General features: G+C 43.1%; 1 protein-coding gene across 1 annotated transcript; it reads left to right on the forward strand.

The window, feature by feature from the left end:
- Window positions 1-929: 929 nt before the first annotated feature.
- On the forward strand, window positions 930-16,077 carry LOC116223578 (doublecortin domain-containing protein 2). The gene is made up of 13 exons (XM_031580805.2): window positions 930-1,504; window positions 1,741-1,789; window positions 2,173-2,249; window positions 2,509-2,640; window positions 2,776-2,919; window positions 3,022-3,058; window positions 6,591-6,750; window positions 9,062-9,162; window positions 9,476-9,616; window positions 9,858-10,013; window positions 13,006-13,075; window positions 15,016-15,068; window positions 15,855-16,077. The coding sequence occupies exons 1-13, from the start codon at window positions 1,194-1,196 to the stop codon at window positions 15,861-15,863; spliced, it is 1,440 nt and encodes a 479-aa protein (XP_031436665.2). The 5' UTR covers window positions 930-1,193; the 3' UTR covers window positions 15,864-16,077.
- The last annotated feature ends 4,319 nt before the right edge of the window (window positions 16,078-20,396 follow it).

A 20,396-nucleotide genomic window follows, 5' to 3' on the forward strand; every position in this document is an offset into this window, starting at 1 on the left:
TCACAATGCCAGCACCAGCGTGAAGAAGTCATTTTTCCAAATAGACCCATCCACAATCCATACAATTGCAGTGATATCTTTTAGTTGTGAAAAGGACATTAGTTGTTTTGTTGTTGCATTTTTAAATGTTTGTAAAAAACATTTTCTTTTGCAAAATGAACTGTTTTGCACATAAACGTGTGTTCATGCAGCTTACAATGTCTATAGGGTTGATGTGTATAACAAAATTCAGCTCAAGTAAGAACATTTAGTTGTGTTCAGATAGCCTATATCAAATATACACTAGGCTACAACCTACGTGTAGGCCTACTATGTGGGTGTTAAATCCTGTAATGTATGACACTCATCCCAGTTGTAATAAACAGATAACTTGAATATGTATGACATGGTTCAATCAATTCCCATTCATGTGTGATATGATTGCCAAAATAATGAATTATTAACATGCAGATTAATTATGCATTCCACTGACCAGGAGTTGTCTGGCCAAAACCAATTAGCTGAATCTCTTGTTACCTCCACCACACACAACTACAAGATAAAAAGGTGATTCTAAATGGCTTGGGTGTAAAATGCATTAAGTCTTTTTTTTTTTTTGACTGACACACATTTATTCAAAAGACCTCACTTTCCTTTATTCTCTTTTTACTCCCTGTTATCACAACAAATGCCTTACTTTTGAGTTTTACACAACCTGATCTGAAGTTTAAAAGTGCCTTCTAACATAGCTTATGCTATATAATTCTTAAAATATTCACACAAAAAGCTTCTGACTGTGGCTAAAGCTTAGGCCTACAAGGTGACGTTTTGAAGAAGGGATACTTTTTTAAACAACCTGCTACATCGTGACCTCACGGTGATCTGTTTAGAATAAATTCCACTACTAAACGCGCGCTTTTCTACTCGTTTCCCTGGAGACACCTTAAACAACATCCAGATTCGGTGTTTGCTAACGTTAGCCTCTCAAGGAGTAACGGTACATGGAACAGTAGTAGGGTATCATTTTATTCTAGGGTAAAAACGGACACCCCAGAACAGGGCACCTGATATGACGTTGCTCTCGGCACGGAACATAAAACCTCATGAGATAACGCAAGATCCATAGTTTTGCCATTTGACCTCAATGGTTTAGCGAATGAGCTGGCTAGCTAACGTTACAAACTTAAGTTAACTGGCTAGCGTGTTAAAATAACATGCAACAGCACAAACAAACAATGCCTGGCTCATCAGGTAACGTTAGGGCTCTACCTCCTCCCTCGAGGACTGTAGTCATGTACAGGAATGGAGATTCTTATTACCCTGGAAGGAAGATTGTCATCAACCACCGCCAAATGTCACATTTTGACAGCTTTTTAAGTTTAGTTACATTTGGTGTTGAGGCACCATTCGGAGCCGTGCGAAATATTTACACTCCGCGGGAGGGGCACAGGATACTTGACATGGACCATTTTCAGCATGGGGAGACATATGTAGCAGCTGGAAGGGAACGGTTTAAAAAGCTTGAGTAGGTCACTCATCCTTCACATATCTTGGCACTTCTTGGAAATGTTGCTGGACTTTCAGTAATCCATGTCTCTACAGTAAATTAAGTAGGCAACGTCTAATTGTGTCGGAAATAACACTGGTTGCTGAAAACTGTCACTGTCAATGGAATGATGAATTTGCATTAAGATGACCAGTTTCCCACCATTTAGGAGCAGATACAAGTCCAAGTAATGCTGTTGCTTCTTTTCAAAATAGCTACCTACAAATATCAACGATGAAACCACCAAGAAAGAAAAAAGCAATGGTAAGGCAAACAACTGTGGGCCTGATATGTCTGATAGTTGGGAATAGTGTTGCCATTAGTGACAGTTGGAATCATTATGAGTGAACTGTAGTCTTCACAAGTTTGTTGTAGTGTCACTATAAAGCTTAGCTGTAGAAAAGCAGGAAAGCTGGCTGTTAGTTTATCAAAACAATGCACTTTCATCTGCCCTGGCTGTTATGTTCTTGACACATTTGACCTCTTGTGAAACCACATAATCTCATTTTAATAAACCTCCCTGGGAGATATTTCTTGCTTTGAAGTTTCTTGCTTGCTTGAAGTTACAAACAACAAGTGTCTTGCTTTCTCAAGGCCTGGCTGGCTAGCATTAAGTTCTGTAATACCCAGTTTGTGTTGTTTCACAGATCGTGCCTGTAACTCACAGCAAAATATTGGTTCCAGCTCGCTGCAGGAGATACATTAATGAGTCATGCACCATCAAGTAAGTCCTGAATTCAGTGTCACCATGCAATTGCTTATTAATGCGGTGCAGTACTTAAGTGTCGTCATACATGAATGCTAAAGTGAAAATATTTGCAAGGGAATGCATTCTAGAGCAAGAATATGCTGGGTGAAAGACATCTATGATAGTCTGCACAAAAATGAGCCTGCAAAATATCTCATTCCCCTTCTGTAGCTGTGTGCACAATGGTGTTGGAAAGACTGTGGTTCTCAATGTCACATATCGTCATATTTTGTAGTGTTTTTACCAACGGAGATATCTTGGTTCCACCATTCCGGATACTGATACCAAAGTACACTCTCAAAAGCTGGGAGCATGTACTGGCCATGGTAACAGAGAGGGCATGTCTGCGCACAGGAGCTGTGCACAGGTGGGTTCTATTGAGCCAAGGATGTTGGAAAGACTCGTATGTGTGTATCTAAGGTGGTTCTAAGTATCATAGGGGTGAGACTACTGCGTATTACAATTGTTAAGATAAACCAATGCATGCGTTTCTTCAAAAAAGGATATGCACATTAGATGGGACTCCTTTACTCAGTGGCGCAGAGTTAGAGAATAACCAGTACTACGTGGCTGTGGGGGTTGAGAGATTCCGACACTTGCCGTATTTCCAGTGGGTTCCTAACAGAGGAGTCATTCGAGATAAGGGGTAGGTAAACCTAATATTTTGCTTTCATTTTGATTGTTTCTTTTTGTAATTCAGTTGACTTGTTCTGTCATCTGAGTCATATGTTTTTCTTCCTGTCTACAGTGATTTTCTAAGGAAAAGGAAACAAGGAAAGGAAGTTGTAAGTATTATAGGACACTGTTACATAGTACTTTGAAGTTAACTGAATCTTGAGCAAAGTCATTAATCCTGGCAGTACAGAGAAAATCATTTAGATGGCGTTTCAGTGCAGCTTATAGACCAAACTCTGGGTTGAGAGAAACATATCCTCTGGCTTTTATGTTGGACTGTTTGTTGTGCGGAACAACAGATTGTTGCAAGATATACTACATGCTCAGCATTTCAATGATGCCCCCGCTCGACTCACACAGCGGCGGTGTGCGATCTGGATTGGGACATTCCCTTCATCAATCACTGTCTGAATGAGGCATAGAGTTCCTCTCACCTTGCTCTCTGATGGCTAATCCCGGTGCGATGAGCCGGGGGCCACTTGATCAAGTGCACAGACTTCTACTGGGGGAACAGATTTACCAGTGGAGCACAATTGAAAAGCTCCCACGCTCCCACAGAAGGGCTAAACTGCATTGTGATGAAGTGGATAATGTAAGTGTATAACCAGCCTTCCAGGAATGGAGAGAGAGAGAAAGAGTGTGAGAGAGAGAGAGAGAGAGAGAGAGAGTCAAAGACAAAGATGAGGCTCCCATCTTAACCAGAAGTGAAGGACAGAACATGCAAGCTCTGCCAGATGATTGAGAACAGGCTGACGTGAGGCTGTGACAGCCGTTAGCGGTAAACATGAAAAATGACGGGCCCACGTGACAATTTACGTGACAACAGAACGCACACATTTCACAATTCAGGTAGTATTTTCAGATTAGTTTACCATGCTCCATCAACCTGATTGAAATGTGGAAATCGCATTATCTGCAGGGGAAAATGGTGAGAGTGAATGTCATTAAATCCAATTATGGGCTAATCTTCATAGTTTTTACTTTGTTTAACTAGTCAGTGGCAGTCATGCATTATGATTGGATTGTGACAGCCATGTGTCGACTCCAGCTGTCCATATATTTCCTTTTGTTAATACACAACAACCAGGTGTATATCTTATTGATATAGTTACTTTATTTTGAATGCGATTTCATGTCTGGTCTTTTTAATGTCTATGTCAGCGTCTCACTGTTGTAATGACATTCATTGGAAAGCACAGGACAGAGCAGTGAAGTACAAACCAGAAGGGGGAGACAGAGACTCACCGATACCAGTGGCATTTCATAATGTTCACAAGTTATTCACCTCATGTCTACCAGTCTCCTGTGTGCATGATGTCATTGTGCATAGTGTGGAGAAGGGGGGAAAAAAATAGAAGAGCACCAAACCCCAGCCTACACTGCTGTGCATCACTAATTGTGAGGTTATCCCAGAGCGACTGTGTGAATTATGGAATTGAGTGCCTCCCTGGCAGCTTGCGCCATAAGCGAGGTGGTATATCAGGCTTGGCACACTGCTTCAGACCCTGAATGCCATGGCACCAGCAGTCGGTGAAGTCACAGATGAAAGCACCGTCTTTCCCATTGGCGGCACAGATGCTGAATGCAGAAAATGCAGTGGAAGGCAGTGGTGCAGAAAGGAGGAAAGAGGGGCAAAGAAAAGAGGAAAAAAAACAACCACAGCACAAAAAAAGATTTCATCCTGTCACTTGCAGTCCATTTAACACCAGTCTGTTGTGTATTGTAGTATCTGAAGCAGGTTCTGGAACTAGTCAGCTGGGTTGAAATTGACATCCCTTGACATTACTGGTACGTCACCTTTTGCTTCCTCCTCTGTGACCTCATGCTTGGGGAAAAAGTGGAGTGGTGATCCTAGGGGGATGGGTGGTAGGTCCACCATCCCCTGCCACCTATACCACCCCCCCTCCCCCCTGCACCCCCGCGTCCAGCCCAGCCAGGCACCAGCAGGAGTGGCTGGCTGCCTGGCTGATACTGCAGGCCGTGTCCATGTCTTCATGCCCGACTCCCATGGCTGCTATCATATCACCGCGTCCTCCCCGTGACTCCTCCGTGCTGCCACTTGAGAGGCCGGAGATGACACGCTTCTCCCTTGCGGAGACTTCTCACGCTGATTCCAGCCAGACTCGCCGGCTGCCCGGCAGGATGCAGCGCCGCAGCGGCACGCGGAAGACGAAGCCGTGATCTCAGCTTTTCCATCTCAGGGTCGTTAATGGGCGCACAGTGGGCACTGGGGACGCGGTACCCCTTGCAGTCAGGGCACCACATAAAATGTTGGTTTCACCTCCTGTTTCCTGCTCAATGTTTGTGAAAATCCCTTTTCTTCACCTCATTATGCAGGTTTTTTTTTTCCTTTTGTCTTTTCTTTTGTTTGATTTTCACCTCACTGTCAGTCGTACAAGTTTAGCTCATGGGGCACTGCATGTGTGACACTGTGGCCCTTTTGTTCCTCCGGCTTGTTTAAGACAGCAGAATTTTTATGAACTTGTTTTCAACCCAGTCTACGTCAAATACGCCTGCGGAACTTATTTTTTTTGACCTATGTTTTATTTTTCTCTTGCCAGCCAACAGCTGTTGAAAATCAAAAGGATGTTGGACATAGTTCGCCTTTGCATTATATAAAAGAAAAACAGCAAACAAGCAAACCAGTGCTATTCCCCAGACCCTGTGTTAGCTGGCTTGCAAACACTATTGCCTACTGTGTGTTCTTGTGGAATGCGAAGATCAGTAAACTGCCCCCAAGCCAGCCTCTACACTGAATCAACTAACAGCACGCAAACACACTCACACACATAGAAAGAGGGAGAAAGGGTGGAAGAGAGAGAGAGAGAGAGGGAAGAAAAAACATTAAGTCTGCTCTTCTTCTCCTTCAGTGAGAGAAGCGCCTCACCTCACTACCTACAGTACAGAGGAGATGAGCTCTCAACTGGCTGCCAGGGGAAAATTGTCTTTTGTGAGGGAGCATTAATTCAGATGTATACCCAGCTGTCTGCGCGTCACTCTGAACTCATCTGCCCACTGTTTTCTCTCTCATTCTCTCTCCCTCTCCCTCTCTCTCTCCTCTTCCCCAAGCCGCTCTCTTCCTCCCCATCAATAGCTGTCTGGCGTCTGCTAAGAATAAGTTATTTTCTGGAACTCCCCTTCCCTTTAAGTTTGTTTGGATTCTCATTGTTTGATCTGGCTTGATAAATAAGACGAATGAATTTAGAAATTCATGGCTGCCCCATTTCATCAATAAATGATTAGTTGGTGGTGCTCTCCCGTGATTGATAGGTTGTGTGCAGGATGTATTGGAACCAGATGAATTCAATACAGTGTTAGTCGCGGGGGAGCTGCAAAGCATATCAGCTCATGAAAAACTGAGGTCAATGGGGGAAAAGAATATAAAAAGGTGGGAAAGGGAAAAGACACATGCTTTTTGTGTATCTCAATGTGTGCGCGACTGTGTATGCCAATCATTGTGTGTGCCCCAATGTGTGTGTCTGTGTGAAAGAGAGAAACCATTTGCATACAGGAGAGAGCTTTTACTACGGTGCGCAGCGTTTAACAGCAGGCGTGGTGTTGTGAGAAATTGTGACTGTGAGATTTGTAAGGGCTACAGGTTGTAAGCTTTAATTCCGGGGTGTGTCTCTTGTTTTGCTGTAGTCTGTTGTAGATGGCCGAGACCCATCTCCCTCCCGGGAAGAAGAGCCGGTGCGTGTGGAACCCGGGTTACGGGCCCTGCTGCCTCAGTTCTACTCCAAGTCCCAGACAGCCAAAAAACCGATGCGGACTTCCAGAGTTCCGTCTCATTTCTCAGTGGGGGGTAAGCAGTGAAAGTCTATACTGTAGATACATCTCCCCGCAGCAGCTGTGGGCTTGCTTCCCCTCTCTGGTGCCAGGTCGCTGTGATATGAATTGGACCTGTTGTTTTTGTTGAAGGCAGCAGTATTTTCTGTGTGTGTGTGTGTGTGTGTGTATGTTTGTGTATCTGTATGTGTATGTATGTGTGTGTGAGAGAGAGAGATAGAGAGAGAGACAGACTGTGTGGTGGGCTGTGTGGCGTTCTATTTGTATGTGTGCTTGCTTGTGTACGTGTGTGTGTGTGTGTGTGTGTGTGTGTGTGTCTGTGTGTGTGTGTGTGTGTGTGTGTGTGGTATACAGCAGAGATAACAAGGGCTTGTGGTAGGGATTACTTTGAATTCACGAGCTGTTCTCAAAAGACTACCTACATCAGGGGAACACGCTGCCTGTCTTCTAGAGAATCCAGCCCTACGAGGTGCATATTAAAGCAAACACAACTTCAAATACCATCAAGCACCATGCATCATGGATGAATTCAATCAGGCCATTTTGTTGGAAATGTATGCGGGAAGCCTTGTTAACTGTGCCAAGAAAAACAAAATGCTCCAATTTTCCGCTGATGGGGAATCAAAACTGATCATGAGTAATTTATCACAAATAGAATAAAGGCATCAGCTTATAAACCTGACATTCTAAAATGTTATATTTATAATGATAATAATGTCAGTGACAGTTTTTTGGAGATCTACCAAGTGTCATCAAGCCTGTCGACAGTTAAAGCCCTGAAGCTTGTCATCTTGCATTTGTTTTTTTGTGTGTGCGTGTGTTTGTGTGTGTGTATGTGTGTGTGTGTGCGTGTAGGCACATACACACACACACACACATAATATATATATCTACACACGCACAGAAGCTCCAGAGTAGCTGTTGTATGGCAGTGGCTCATAGATACTCTGAGGTCATGGGAGCGAGTAATCGCCTCCATTCGAGAGCGGCCATCATTTTACGTGTAAGAGCCGAGCCAGCAAGTCCTTAGTGATGGAGTTGAATTTCCTTCCTCCACATAGCCACAACATTAGTGCCGGCCTGGCTGTCTGTGGCTGCGCCGCGCTCCGCGGGAATGGCTCGGCTCCGGTCTCCAGCCACTTCTTTCTCGGACACTTGATCATCCCTTGTGGCAGCGCTTCCTTATAAACCCGTCACTAATGGTTTTAGAAAAAAAAAGAGAGAACGAAAAAAAAAAAAAAAAAGGAAAAACTGCCCACCCTTTTCCACAGGCCTCCTCTTAAACACATCAGCTGGCCTCATAGGGATAATTAAGCATGCGATGTGGCTGAGTAGAGCTGAGATCACCTCGGAGGGAGCCCGTCTTTGGGCTGCTCGCTGTTAACAAATAGCGCCTCACCATGAAGCATCATGTGTGGCTAACTGTGTTGCTTGGCTCGCCGGGCAGAAAAGACCTATAATATCTGTGCTTGACTGTGCCTGGAATAAAATCAGTTTAATATGGGTTGAAACTCAATGCAGTTCATATATTTACACTGCTATATATACAGCGCCTCATGTTCAGACACATTCATCATTGACATCAGTGGCATCCAGTTAACTTGGAATTAAAGTGCATTGCCGGACACTAGTTTAGATTTTGTATTAATTCGTAGTATTAGTATTAGTATATAGTGTAGTGAAGTATTTCTAATAGTAACAGCTGTTTTCTTGCCACAACAGTTTTTTTTTTGCTCCTTCCTACCATTTGCCCCCGTGATATATCTGCTAATCCTTGATTTCTCACAAGTCTGTCTTGTGGCTAAAAGTCAACTTGAATAGAGGCTAGACAGTGTTTTTGCTTGGCACAGCATCAGAGGGCCAACCCCCCCCCCCCCCCCCCCGATCCATTGTGACAAGTTCTTCTTTTCACATTCCCATCGCCAGGCAAGATGCTGCCCGTTTCGCCTGTGCAAGCACTTCATTATTATACATCAGCACTTGGCGTGATGCTTGTTGACTCGCTGGCCTGGCGTGTTTGTGAAAAAAGCTGTTGTTGTTCTGTGTATTCGAAGAGTTAAGCGTCTCTGGCAGCCTCTTGGACCTCATAGTCTCTCTGTGTAAGCGGTGGCCAAACTTGTGACAAAGACGTGCGAAAAGGCTTCCAGTAGCCGCCGACTCTTTATGTCCACTTGAAAGAAATAAAGGCTCTGACAGGATCATTGATCACCTTTGAGACTTGGGGCCAAAAGAAAAAAAAAAAAAAAGGCGGAGCGAGGATATTGTGGATTGGCAGGCCGAGCTGGCTGCCAAATGGAGAAGAAATTGTGATTAATCACTCTCAACAGCAGATAGCGTGTTCAAAGCCAAGGACAGAAGAAAGGAAACAGCAGGAGCGGCCGAGGTGGAGGAGGATAGCCGAGTGCAAGTGGACCTGCCCATTGATCAGGTGAAGACCCCGCTCTCTGGATAAATACACACAGAGAACAAAGTGCACCAGCCCGTTAGAGGGAGAGACAAAAATTGCTAGTTATCCAATGATGTTAGATACACATGGACAAGCAGGTTTAGTTGATTTGTTTTGATAGCCTTTTGTGGGTTTATGGTTGGTTTGTCTGTTTTTCCCCCTCTGGGTACATGTTGGAGAAGAATACAGTAACTTATGTGAATAACATAGGCTGCTAATAAAATGTTAAGTTTTAGGAAACATCAATAGCCATATGGATTAGAAATTAGAACCTTCTGAATCCCTATATGTGTAGGTCAAAGCCAAGACGGTGGATGATGAGCAGTGTGACTACCCTCGTCCAGAGAGTGGTGGGAAGAGTCCTGCGAAACCTTTCCCCCGGAAGCTCAGTTCCAGCAAAACTCAGAAAACGCCACCAGCGGGCTCCAGGGCGGAGGTCAGTGTGGGCTGTCTCCTTCAGCAAGTTTTAGAGATATTTCTCATGTCCCTTGAGAAACACACATTAAAAACATTTCGCACCCCATTACATCCCTAAAACCTCAGCGTTTCTTAATAATCCATCTGGTTTATCAATTACGTATTAAGATTATTGAGCTACTGGCCGTGAAACTTTTGCTTCACTGTTGTCACTATAGGTGTATACTCAAAACATTACTTATATGGTATGTTCCTTCTAGACTCCTGCCAAAACTTCTGGGACTCCAGAGGAGCCAGTCGGTGACTCTAGGCTGAGCAAAGCAAAGGGATACCCAGTGAAAGCAAAAGTGCCAGCCCCAGTTACACCAGATGGGCCAGTGCAGTCGTCAGATGTTTCACCTGAGGAAACGGCAGAGGTAAGACACTTGACAAAGAGTACACAGGAAGGCCTAGATGTACACCTCTCTGCCCCTTGTCTTACCTTCCCTCTTCAGCTTCACCCCTCTTTCCCTCTGTACATCAACAGATTTGTGCTGAAAGCAACAGCAAAGTGTACTTTGTTCTCAGTTATGGCACTCATCCACAGTGGATGTCCATTGAGGTCGAATAATCTTTAAGTTGAAATATAATAATGTGAACCTCATAACAATAACCCACAATTGCACACAACAATAGACCGGGATATTACAATGCTGTGCAATTTCATATGCCTTTGAAACTGGAAGATATTGAGTCTTATTTAAACAATCAATAACACTCAGCATTTCATTTAATGAAAACTATAATTTTAGACAAAGGCCATTACAACCACAGGGGAATGTTGTGGTGCTGTGATTTTTGCTGTAGTAAGCGCTTTTGTAATAAAGATGTTCTTATTGGAGTAATTATTGACTTCGGGGAGCAGTTATTACCTTGTTAAAGACCTCATCAATAGCATTATTCATTACTTATCTAATTCAGTCACATATGAACAGCTGAATCAGAGCCTCTGTAGATCCTGAGAATGGCCTTGGCATAATACACGGCCATAATCTCCCCCCCATTCAGATCCAGCTAATTGGTAGAATCATCTTAACTGCTCCAAACCGTTTGATTTACAGTGTCAGACTAGAGGACCCTCTACAGCTGTGATGGTCTTCACCTATTCAATTCGTCCTGAACATGCGTGGGCTAATCGAGCCACACACACTTTACATTCAAGCAGAAAATTAACCCTAGCCTTTGTGTTTGCTCTGCGCTTGTACACAATAAATACTTTCTCATTATTTCCCCATGCCAAGGCCAATGTAATCCATTAACAATGTTTATTCCACATCACAATGGCACATGGAATAGCTTCTGAATAGATTCCACTTCTCAGAAGGTGGTTTGAATGCGTAACATTATAGCATGCTTGAATTGCTGTGTTTACTGTTGTCGCGATTCCTCTTAAGGAGAGGTTGCATCCTTAGAAGCCTACTGAAAAAATGCACTAACCCGTAGGCTGTAGGAACATCGTTTTTTTTTTACCTGGTTATTTACTCAAAGTAAGACCACAAAAGCTTGGACATTATATGTATTTTTCTTTATATTTACACAATGGAGAATTTTAATGTAAGGAATGGTATGAAGATGGAATTGATGGACGAACGTTGTTGAAAAAGAGGTTGTTCATGTTTTTGTCCGTCTGAAGTGATTCTACTGATGCACTACTACTTTGTGTTTTTATAGTTGACCAGTAAATTGTACTTAGGATTAGCAGTTATGTCTCTCAGACCATCCACAGCATTCTCCTCCTGTTTCCTCATCTCCTGTAATGAATGCTAATGGCTGATAGCTCACTTTTATGCCGTGAATCATACTCCAGCTGAAATTGAATGAAATTGGCCCTTACCAGAGACATACTTAGGAGACACTCTCATTATTTAAATCAATGGTTGTGTGCTTCTCGCGCTCAGTTCAAACGACAGACTCCCTGAGCCGAAAAATAATTGAAATGGTGATTTCTGCAGTGGCCGGTTAGGCCGATCTTAATTGGGACGCAGGCAGATCGGCCCTGTGATGTAGGAGCCAGTCGTAATGACTTAGACTCACAGACAATGCCGAGGCCAGGGAGAAGCAGGCCGAGGAGAGATTAAAAGCAAATAGAGGACCATATAGTGCGTGATCAATTGCACATGTTTGTTACCGGAGGTGACTGGTGTGATAATTGGCAGGAAAAACCTGCAGGGGCCAAGTTACACAGTCAGGCCAACATTCAGATAAATAGATATAAATCTGTTTATTCCTCAGCTTATCTGAATGATAGACTGTTGCTTTGTCCTCATGTGTTACGCCTAAGGACAAGAGACAGCGGTGTGGGGGAACATAATATACAAGGGTAGTAATGTGTATATGCCTGTGTAATGTTCTGTTCATGGTGGTGGTTTGTTTTGATTTTAATAATATTGGCTTACTTATCAGTCAGTCAGCTAAGCATTTTTTCTTAATTAATATTGTTAGATATGCCAGTGCGACCAGGGATGTTTGATCAATCGTCTTCCTCTTCTGCAGAATTTTGTGATAAAAATCAAATAGTTATTGATCGGGCCATTGATCTTCTCCCTTTTTGCCAATGCAGTATCTGTTCATTTATCTTCCGCTGTTTTCTGGCTACCATTCTCCAGCTTAGGTTAGCTGTTTTGAAGCCCCGCTCACACGCAAGGTCAACTATAATCAACCCCAGACGATGTCACTGGCTTCTGCAGCAAGAGGCACTCCTCCTGGCTTTTAGTCCCACTGCAATATACCATTCAATTACTGTTTATTATCTGGTGGCTAGTCATTAATCAGAGTGAGATGTTCTGGGATTCCTCACCGGGCCATTGAACCACTTAGAAAAACAGAGTTTTATTATCTTACTTTCATGGCCACAGACGCTGCAGTGTTAAAGACTGGTACACAGGATCCGCTTTGGTGTGTTTTATCTCTGGGTCCTGTCTGTTCCCCACCCTGACCGGTTAGGTTCCATACTTCCTGATGCATGACTTCACTCCCAGATCCCAGAAAATGAATGCGCGCAGATGTATTTCTTCTTATTAAGCATGGCCAATGTGCATATTAATTCAGATAAAATCAGATAGAATTACTTCAGTGATGCTTTGCATTTGCCCAGAACCATTAGATTATAGTCTAACCACTAGAGCTTAGCTAATAAGGACATTTCTGTGACACACTGCAGTAAATATGTAAATCACAGCCCTAGAAAAAAGAAGTTGGATTCATTAAGTTGGTAGTTTGGTAGCTTGGTTCTGCCGGTGCCTGTTTGAATTTCACAAATGACATGAGCGTTATATTTACACAAGCCTTAATGTGAGTGCTAAAAATGCTGTTTTTAGAGCAATGTAAATGGAACTAGATCAAAGCGTCAGATTCTGATTTATGTTCTAGAAGCAGAAAGTGGAGCGGCGAGCGTCAAAGCTGTGCGGAATACGGACACGGATGTCCAAGTTTTTCAAGGGTGAGTTCATCAAAGAGCTGTGGCATCGCGGCCCAAAGTCCCTGCAGCCCCAGCGAACACGATACACACATAAAGAAACCGCTAATACACTCCGTGTTACCAGCTTCCCTCCCATGTCACTAGATCCTCATGTGCAGGGCTAACATCTGGGAGAGCTTCCATACATTATAAATACCATCTGTCTTGAAGGTTACCTTTCCATCCCTGTGTCTTGGTGTATTATTAAGTACACCTGTACGCTGTGTGTTAGAGTGTTCCATCAGCTGCAACGAGACTCGTACTTTTTCTCTATTTTTCATGAGTCTTGTTGCAGGAAATCAGAAAGAGGCTGGTTTCTTTTGGAGCCCCTCGACTTTTTTTATTTGCGCAAAACAACACAAGCGTGGAAAAGATTGTGATGTTTTGAATCTGGTTCTGTAAAGACATGATTTGTGTACCGGGAGGAAGCGCGGCGTTGTCGGGGGAGTGTGCCTGGAATACTGGATATGCAATTTGCTCTAACAGGTTACAAAGAACAAGGTGTTTTGAGGGACAGACGGAGGCTCTGCCAATCTCCGTGTCTGAATTCCACTGGGTGACTTAAGTGAGAGGGATGGGGGTTATTACTGCAACTAAGCCATGGCTTTTTGGTTGGACACCAGGACCAATCTTCTACCCCACACTCACAGCAGGCTTCCCTATTATGTTGGAGCGATGTATCCAAGCCAAAGGCAAAATTTATATTCAACACCTCATCAGAACAGCATTTGGGCTTTTCTCGTTGGCACCCTGTGAATACTGAGCCGGGACCAAAGTCTGTCACGCAGAATCCTCCATTTGAGGAAGTTGATATAGCAGTAACAGAGTTTTACATTTGGGATGCTTGCTATGCAGTGGGCTGTCTTTGTAATCTTTCACTGTATCACACAGGTTGTCAGACAGCGCTTCAGGCTCGTATTGACTTGCTTCTTATCTCATGCGTGTTCGTCTCAGCGTTGTGTATTCTAGCAATGTTCTTGATCAATTTGAATGAATATGCTGTACCCCATATGTTTACCATGAAACGGAATGATAAAGTCCATAGGGTATGGGAAGCCTTTTAAATATTCACCAAGTGTCTGGGCTCTGCCACTGGCAGGAGCGCCTCTGATGATGCCCCCTTTAAGATCACACATTTCTTATGGAAGGTGCAAGTGTGGAGGCCCCTAAATGCCGTGTTACCACATAAAGGAAGGGGTGGTGGGTTAGATCGCTATTTATTTTGTTTGACAGCACAATTGATCACCACTAATGCCATTGATTCAAGACATATTTTGAGGCGCGCAAGGAATCTTAAACTTAACAGGGATAAAAAAAATTAAAAAAAACCTTAAGGCTTATGTCTGCTTTTTATCAAAATGTATACCACCAGGCCAGGTTTTTGAAAACCACATGGCGCTTTTCCAATGGGTGGAAACAGGAAATCTGTCGAATATCTGCTCTTGCTTTTGTTCAATTTGAAAAAGGGCCACTCGTCGAGGAGGCTCTCCTTCAAAAGTTATTGAAAAATACGAACAACAAGCTTGTAATTTATGGTAACGGTTAGCGCTGTGTGCCGCGAGTTGTAAACCATCGTGATTGATCTCAGACATGAAGATGTGTTCAGTCATGTCAGACTCGGCCCGGCTCTGTCCTGCATGCACACATGCAGCGGGGTAGCTGGCCCTGTCATGTTAAATTATACCGCACACAAGTTAATGAACAATGAATTTCAGTCTTCTCCGTGGGGGATCATACCTGAGTGATGACCTTTACGGAAGCCTGATTTTTACTTTTATTTAAATGTAAATGATCTGTGTGCGCCAACGATGTCGCTATTAAAGATGGGATATTTATCAAGGAAGGCTTGCTACTGGTGGTGGTGTTAACTAGTGGATATTTCATGTTTTTGTTTTCACAACTGTTTTTTTCTTGTGTTTTAGACAAAAACAAAAAGGAAACATCGACTACAGAATTGGATGACGTTGATCCAGAGGTATGTCCAAAGCTGTCAACATTTGTTATGTTTTGATTGTATATTTTATAAGTCCTTTATATATTTTACAATGTGGTTTATGTGTAATGGTTATGATGTATGCTTTGGAACTTGGGAGACTTCGCCACTGAACCTCATCGTTGACATATATAATATAGTACACGTTACTCATGCTTGAATCATCAGCTCCACTACATTTCATGTGACAGTGCTTTTGAAACTGGGCTCCAGTGCAGTGCAAATAATATCCTTGTGGATTTGTGAATTCCCCTGAGAGAGAAGGCATTTGTTAAGTATGACAAAGTTCAGAATTGCACGTTTTATGTCCGCCCATTTATCATACACATGACATTATTTGCCTTCAAAGCCGCACTACCAGCCATAGCTTCCAACATGGAGGAGAGATAATATGTTCCAAAGACGCGGCATGGAGAATCTGCCATTGTGATGAGCAGAGAGGGGATTCGTCTCCGTGTGATCTCGGCTGCCGTTCTGATGATGGAGCCCTTGTGAAGTGCACCACTGCCCAGTTATACATTAGCTTTGATTGCCAGTTTGCTCTGTTCGCGGCCAGCTTTGAACCGTGTCTCGAGATGAAAGCCATAGTTGTCCAGTGTGTCCACTCTTGCCACAGTTTCGTATTTGCTTCAGGCGCCATCAAGGCCTTCAAGACTCTTATCCAGGCTGGGGATGAACATTATGTATAATTTATCATACAATGCCTCTCAGACAGCCCATCTCTGCTCCATTTTAATTTGATGCCATTTTTACTTCTCATGTTGACAGAATCAATGATCGACCTATTTTACAAGGTAGGCCTTTGTTGCATTTTATGCACTTTGATATTGGCACCCCTGTCGTTCTGAGTGCATCACCAATGCTGGCGGTTTGCTCCCATCCTCACAGTGAAGACAGCCAGTCCCGTCGCAGTCACAGCATGGGAATCCTCCCTCCCCGTGTGCAAGATGAAACTGTTTTAAACGAAATAAAAATGTCTGCATCTTGACAGCCCTGCAGTGGATATATAGCCTCTTATTTCAAGGATATATTGCATAATTATGCATTGTTATGAATATTGCATGGGCCCTCACAGTGAGTGCGTGGTAAGTTGCCTAATTGCAGGGATTAATTATTAAGAAGCAAAGGTCTTGAGTGGGCTGAAGAGTAGCACTTTTGATGAATTCTTTTTTGTAGTTTTTCTGATGAATTATTTTGGGGGGGCTTTTGCCACATCAGCATGCGGGGTGTGCAGTAGAACTCCTCTTGAGATAGACTTGTCACCCCCAGAAGAATAACTACGATGATTAAAACCAGTAGAATCAGTAACCTACTGATATTGGAGTGGATCAAAATATACACATGGTGCTCGCGGCCATGGTGCTTCAAGGCACTGAGGTAGGAAGATTTGTTAAACAAGAGCAATCGTTGACCTGCAGGTCAGACTTTAATTCCTGTTTAACTTAACTTCATAACATGAGCAGAAAATGCAAAACAATGCAGTATAGCCTGAGCCCCCTCTGGTGTAATTATGCTACTTCACTGAGTAAATTAGACTCATATAGAAGGACAACAGCTGGCCTTTGAGGAAGTTAATGAAATACCGTTGCAGACTCTAAGGTTTCTATTTTTTTATGAAATGGCCAGTTACAGGTGTGCATAGTAATTGTCAGTGAGACGGTGCTGTTCAAATGGGAGCCCAACACAGTAACACAATAGTATAAGATGCAGAGTTGTCTTGTCACTTGCCACTTTTTCATCATGTTCCTGTAAAACATCTTCATCTATTGGTTTGAATGTGTTATGTACTGTGAGGTTATTTAGGTCTAGATACAGAATTACTACTAGATCTTTGAGAAGTGTTACAGTGTGGGTTTAATGGGTGAACAGCCTTTTTTTTGTAAATACCTACATAATAAATCATTTTGTACATACCTCCAGTCAGAAGGTTCATGATCCAGCATTATTGGGGGAAAGTTGCCTTCAGGAGAGTGCTGCCAAGGGTTGAGAAGCAATGCAGCTGTAAAAACAATATTATCTTTTATATGCCTTCACAACAGATAATAAAGTCCATGTAAATAAAAGGTTAATCTCCAGCTGTAAGCGTGTGTGGCCTCTGTGATGCTCAATCAGTCTGTAAATTGTCAGCAGGCTCCAAGCCCAAATGAAGAAGCTCAACAACCTCTCAACCACCACTTATACATATAATAGCCAATACACTGCTCATAATGTAGCCTAATGGAGATGTTTTTCTTGTCTGCATGTACAAGAGATTCTCAGTAGTGTTCTCTGTCTGTGTCGCATCTTTAGACAGATACTACTTTTGTCATTTTTTATTTTGTCTCTTCACAAGAGGTGACACAGTGCCATTCACTGTACATTGCATCAAGTTAAGCTGGTTAACTCATTACAGTGGCTTTAGTGGTTATGGAAGCATAGGAGAGTGTCCCTTACGGTCATAGACAAAAGTTTAAGACCACTCTTGAGAAAATGTACCCACGGAAATGATTAGGAAGCGTCACTCACGGAAGTCCAGAGGGCACAAATTGTTGTTCTTCATCAGGAAGGATACTCTGAACAAGTAATTAGTGAGTGTAGTAAGACTGATGTTCAAAATGCAGTCGTGACATTTGTAAATTCAGGGACTTATTCAGACAGAAAGCGGTCTGGGCGTCCATGAGTGATGTTTTTTTTTTTTTAACCCATTTTGTTTTTAGGAAAGGCAAAAGAGCGAAATACTGATGGTCAATTGAAAAGTGACCACAATAGGCTGACGCAATCTCATGCAATCAATTTAATATGTGATGCAATCCCTGCGAGTGGTCTTAAACTTTTGTCCATGACTGTAAATGTGAAGTGCCATTACAGTGTTTCAAAACAGAACATTTATAACATGATTCGCTCATTTAAATGTTAGTGATAATAGTACATGATAGCTAGTAACAGAGAGAGAAGAAAGGGTGGCTTAAGAAACTTATGAATTCAATTCAACTAGAGCACTGTATTAATGAATACAGAAACACCTGTGTGTCAGCAGTATTGCATATGGGTAAACCTGACCAAATTGAATGCTATTCGAATAAAGGCTGTGTAGAATGGCAGCTTCCTATTTTCTGTGCCACTGCCATATACAATAGTCCATCACTTTTAGATAGCTGATTATGCAGGTCCCCCGTCTTTAATCCAGAGCAGTTACAGACTTGCAAGTTTGCTGAATGCATCTAATTATCACACACACTGAAACATTTCCTTATTGACTGCCGGTTTAGTCAATTCTGCCGCCTAAAACAGCCCTGAATGTATACACTTGTTGTACTCCACTGACCCCTCATGTGCTTCAATTAAGCTAATAAGTCCAAAGTGTAGTAATATGTAGCAATCAATTTATTCTTTCTTGCCTTTTGGTGCCTTGACCTCATTAGCAAGTGCAGACTTGCAGTTATTTCAGCTCAATGAAATTGACTTAAAATTGTATTAATTTGAATGCAAGGCTATACAAGCTGACCTCAAATGGTTAGACCGTGCATTGGGATTTCTTTGTCATGCATAAGCAAATAGCGATGCCGAATGCTCGGAGGACCTAAAGCACGCTACTCCTCAGCACACTGTCAAAGCAGTCCGGACCATTATGAAAATTACCCAATTATCTGAGCTGGGTAAACTTTGTGGTAAATATTGTAACTCTAAAAGGTGTGTGCGTGTGTACAAGCACTCTCATTTGTGCCTCCTCCTCATTTCAGAGTCTGTGTGTGTGTGTGTGTGTGTGTGTGTGTGTGTGTGTGTGTGTGTGTGTGTGTGTGTGTGTGTGTGTGTGTGTGTGTGTGTGTGTGTGTGTGTGTGTGTGTGTGTGTGTGTGTGTGTGTGTGTGTGTGTGTGTGTGTGTGTGTGTGTGTGCGTTTGTGTGTGTGTGCATGTGTGTGTGTGCATGCCTTAATGCAAGTCAATAGTTTCATGTGTTGGAGAGTAAGTCAGTATGTGTGTATGGCAGGGTTATTATAGTTAATGCTTTTGGTTTCCCCCTTGATTTGCACGGTAGTTGCTATTTCAATTTCTCCAAATAAAAATGAAAATTAAACTACTTATGTACTCGTAAAACTTACTTAAACTAAACTGAAATAAAAAACTGAAAGACTAATAAAAAATAATGAAAATTTCAAAACATATATTACATTATAACAACTAGTGTATGCATGTAGCACCACTGATAGAGAGGAAACCACTACTGCCCCACTATGTGCAGCCAGAGGCTTAGATACGATCCGTGTACACACAATTCATTGCATCTGCAGAAGGCCACAGAATGTGTAAGCTGCCTCTGATTTCATAAGTAGCATATGCACATAATGTTGTTGGTATGTGCAGGATAGGGACAGGCACAGAAATAGAATTACGGCGTGCCAGGAAGTGCTAGAGGACACTGCAGATGGAGATATGTATGATAAGTATATCCCAAGCACCACTGTGGAGATGAATCATGAATCGCTTTTAAATGATGATGCTGCGCCTAGAATAATTACTCAGTGGGCATTTAAAGTGCTGAGTAGGATGACAGGAAGTTATGCATCGTCACGCCCAGCTGACTGATTTCAAATGCGCACTGACATTACCATCCAAGGGGTTGTATGCTTCCTTCTGCAGGTAAGCGTACCCCCCTGCTTGCTCATGCACGTCTCGGGTTTAGGCCCCTCTTTGCAGGATTTACATGACAGCTTTAGTGGCTAAGGCCCTCCTCTGGGGGCCAGAGAAGAGGGAGGGAGAGACAGAGAGGGAGAGAAAGAGAGGGGGGAGAGAGAGGTAGAGAAAGAGAGGGAGAGAGAGAGGGAGAGAAAGAGAGGGAGAGAGAGAGGGAGAGAAAGAGAGGGAGAGAGCGAGGGCTCCTCAGCAGACGATCCGCAGTGCCTCAGGGCCCTCTTTAGCGCTGACGTCATCTGGAGCCACCAGGAGGCCACTCTTCTCTTTTTTCTTTTTTTTCCACACAGCCTTTCCGGTTAGTCCCTGTTAATGGCTGGAAGCTGAGGCTAAAAGCCCCCAGTGCCTGATAAGAGGCGAGCGAGGGAGTGAGCGGCAGGATCACTGGGGGCCTGGGCGGCTGATTGGGCTGCGCTGAGGAAACGGTCTAAAAATAAAAACAAATGGAAAAATCCCAGATGATATCATCTGCCGTGCGCTTGCTGACTGTGGAGACTGGTAGCTTGGCAGTGGGGAAGGTGCAGGGGAGACTTAACATGACCAGCACAACCCTTTGAGGAAGTAGTAATGCTCTTTTCATCTGGAGGACTGAGGGTCTGACAAGGATTTAGAATTAGTGTTGATATATGTAAAGAATGTGCA

The sequence above is a fragment of the Clupea harengus genome, chromosome 14, assembly GCF_900700415.2.
Source record: "Clupea harengus chromosome 14, Ch_v2.0.2, whole genome shotgun sequence".
Classification (NCBI taxonomy): domain Eukaryota; kingdom Metazoa; phylum Chordata; class Actinopteri; order Clupeiformes; family Clupeidae; genus Clupea; species Clupea harengus.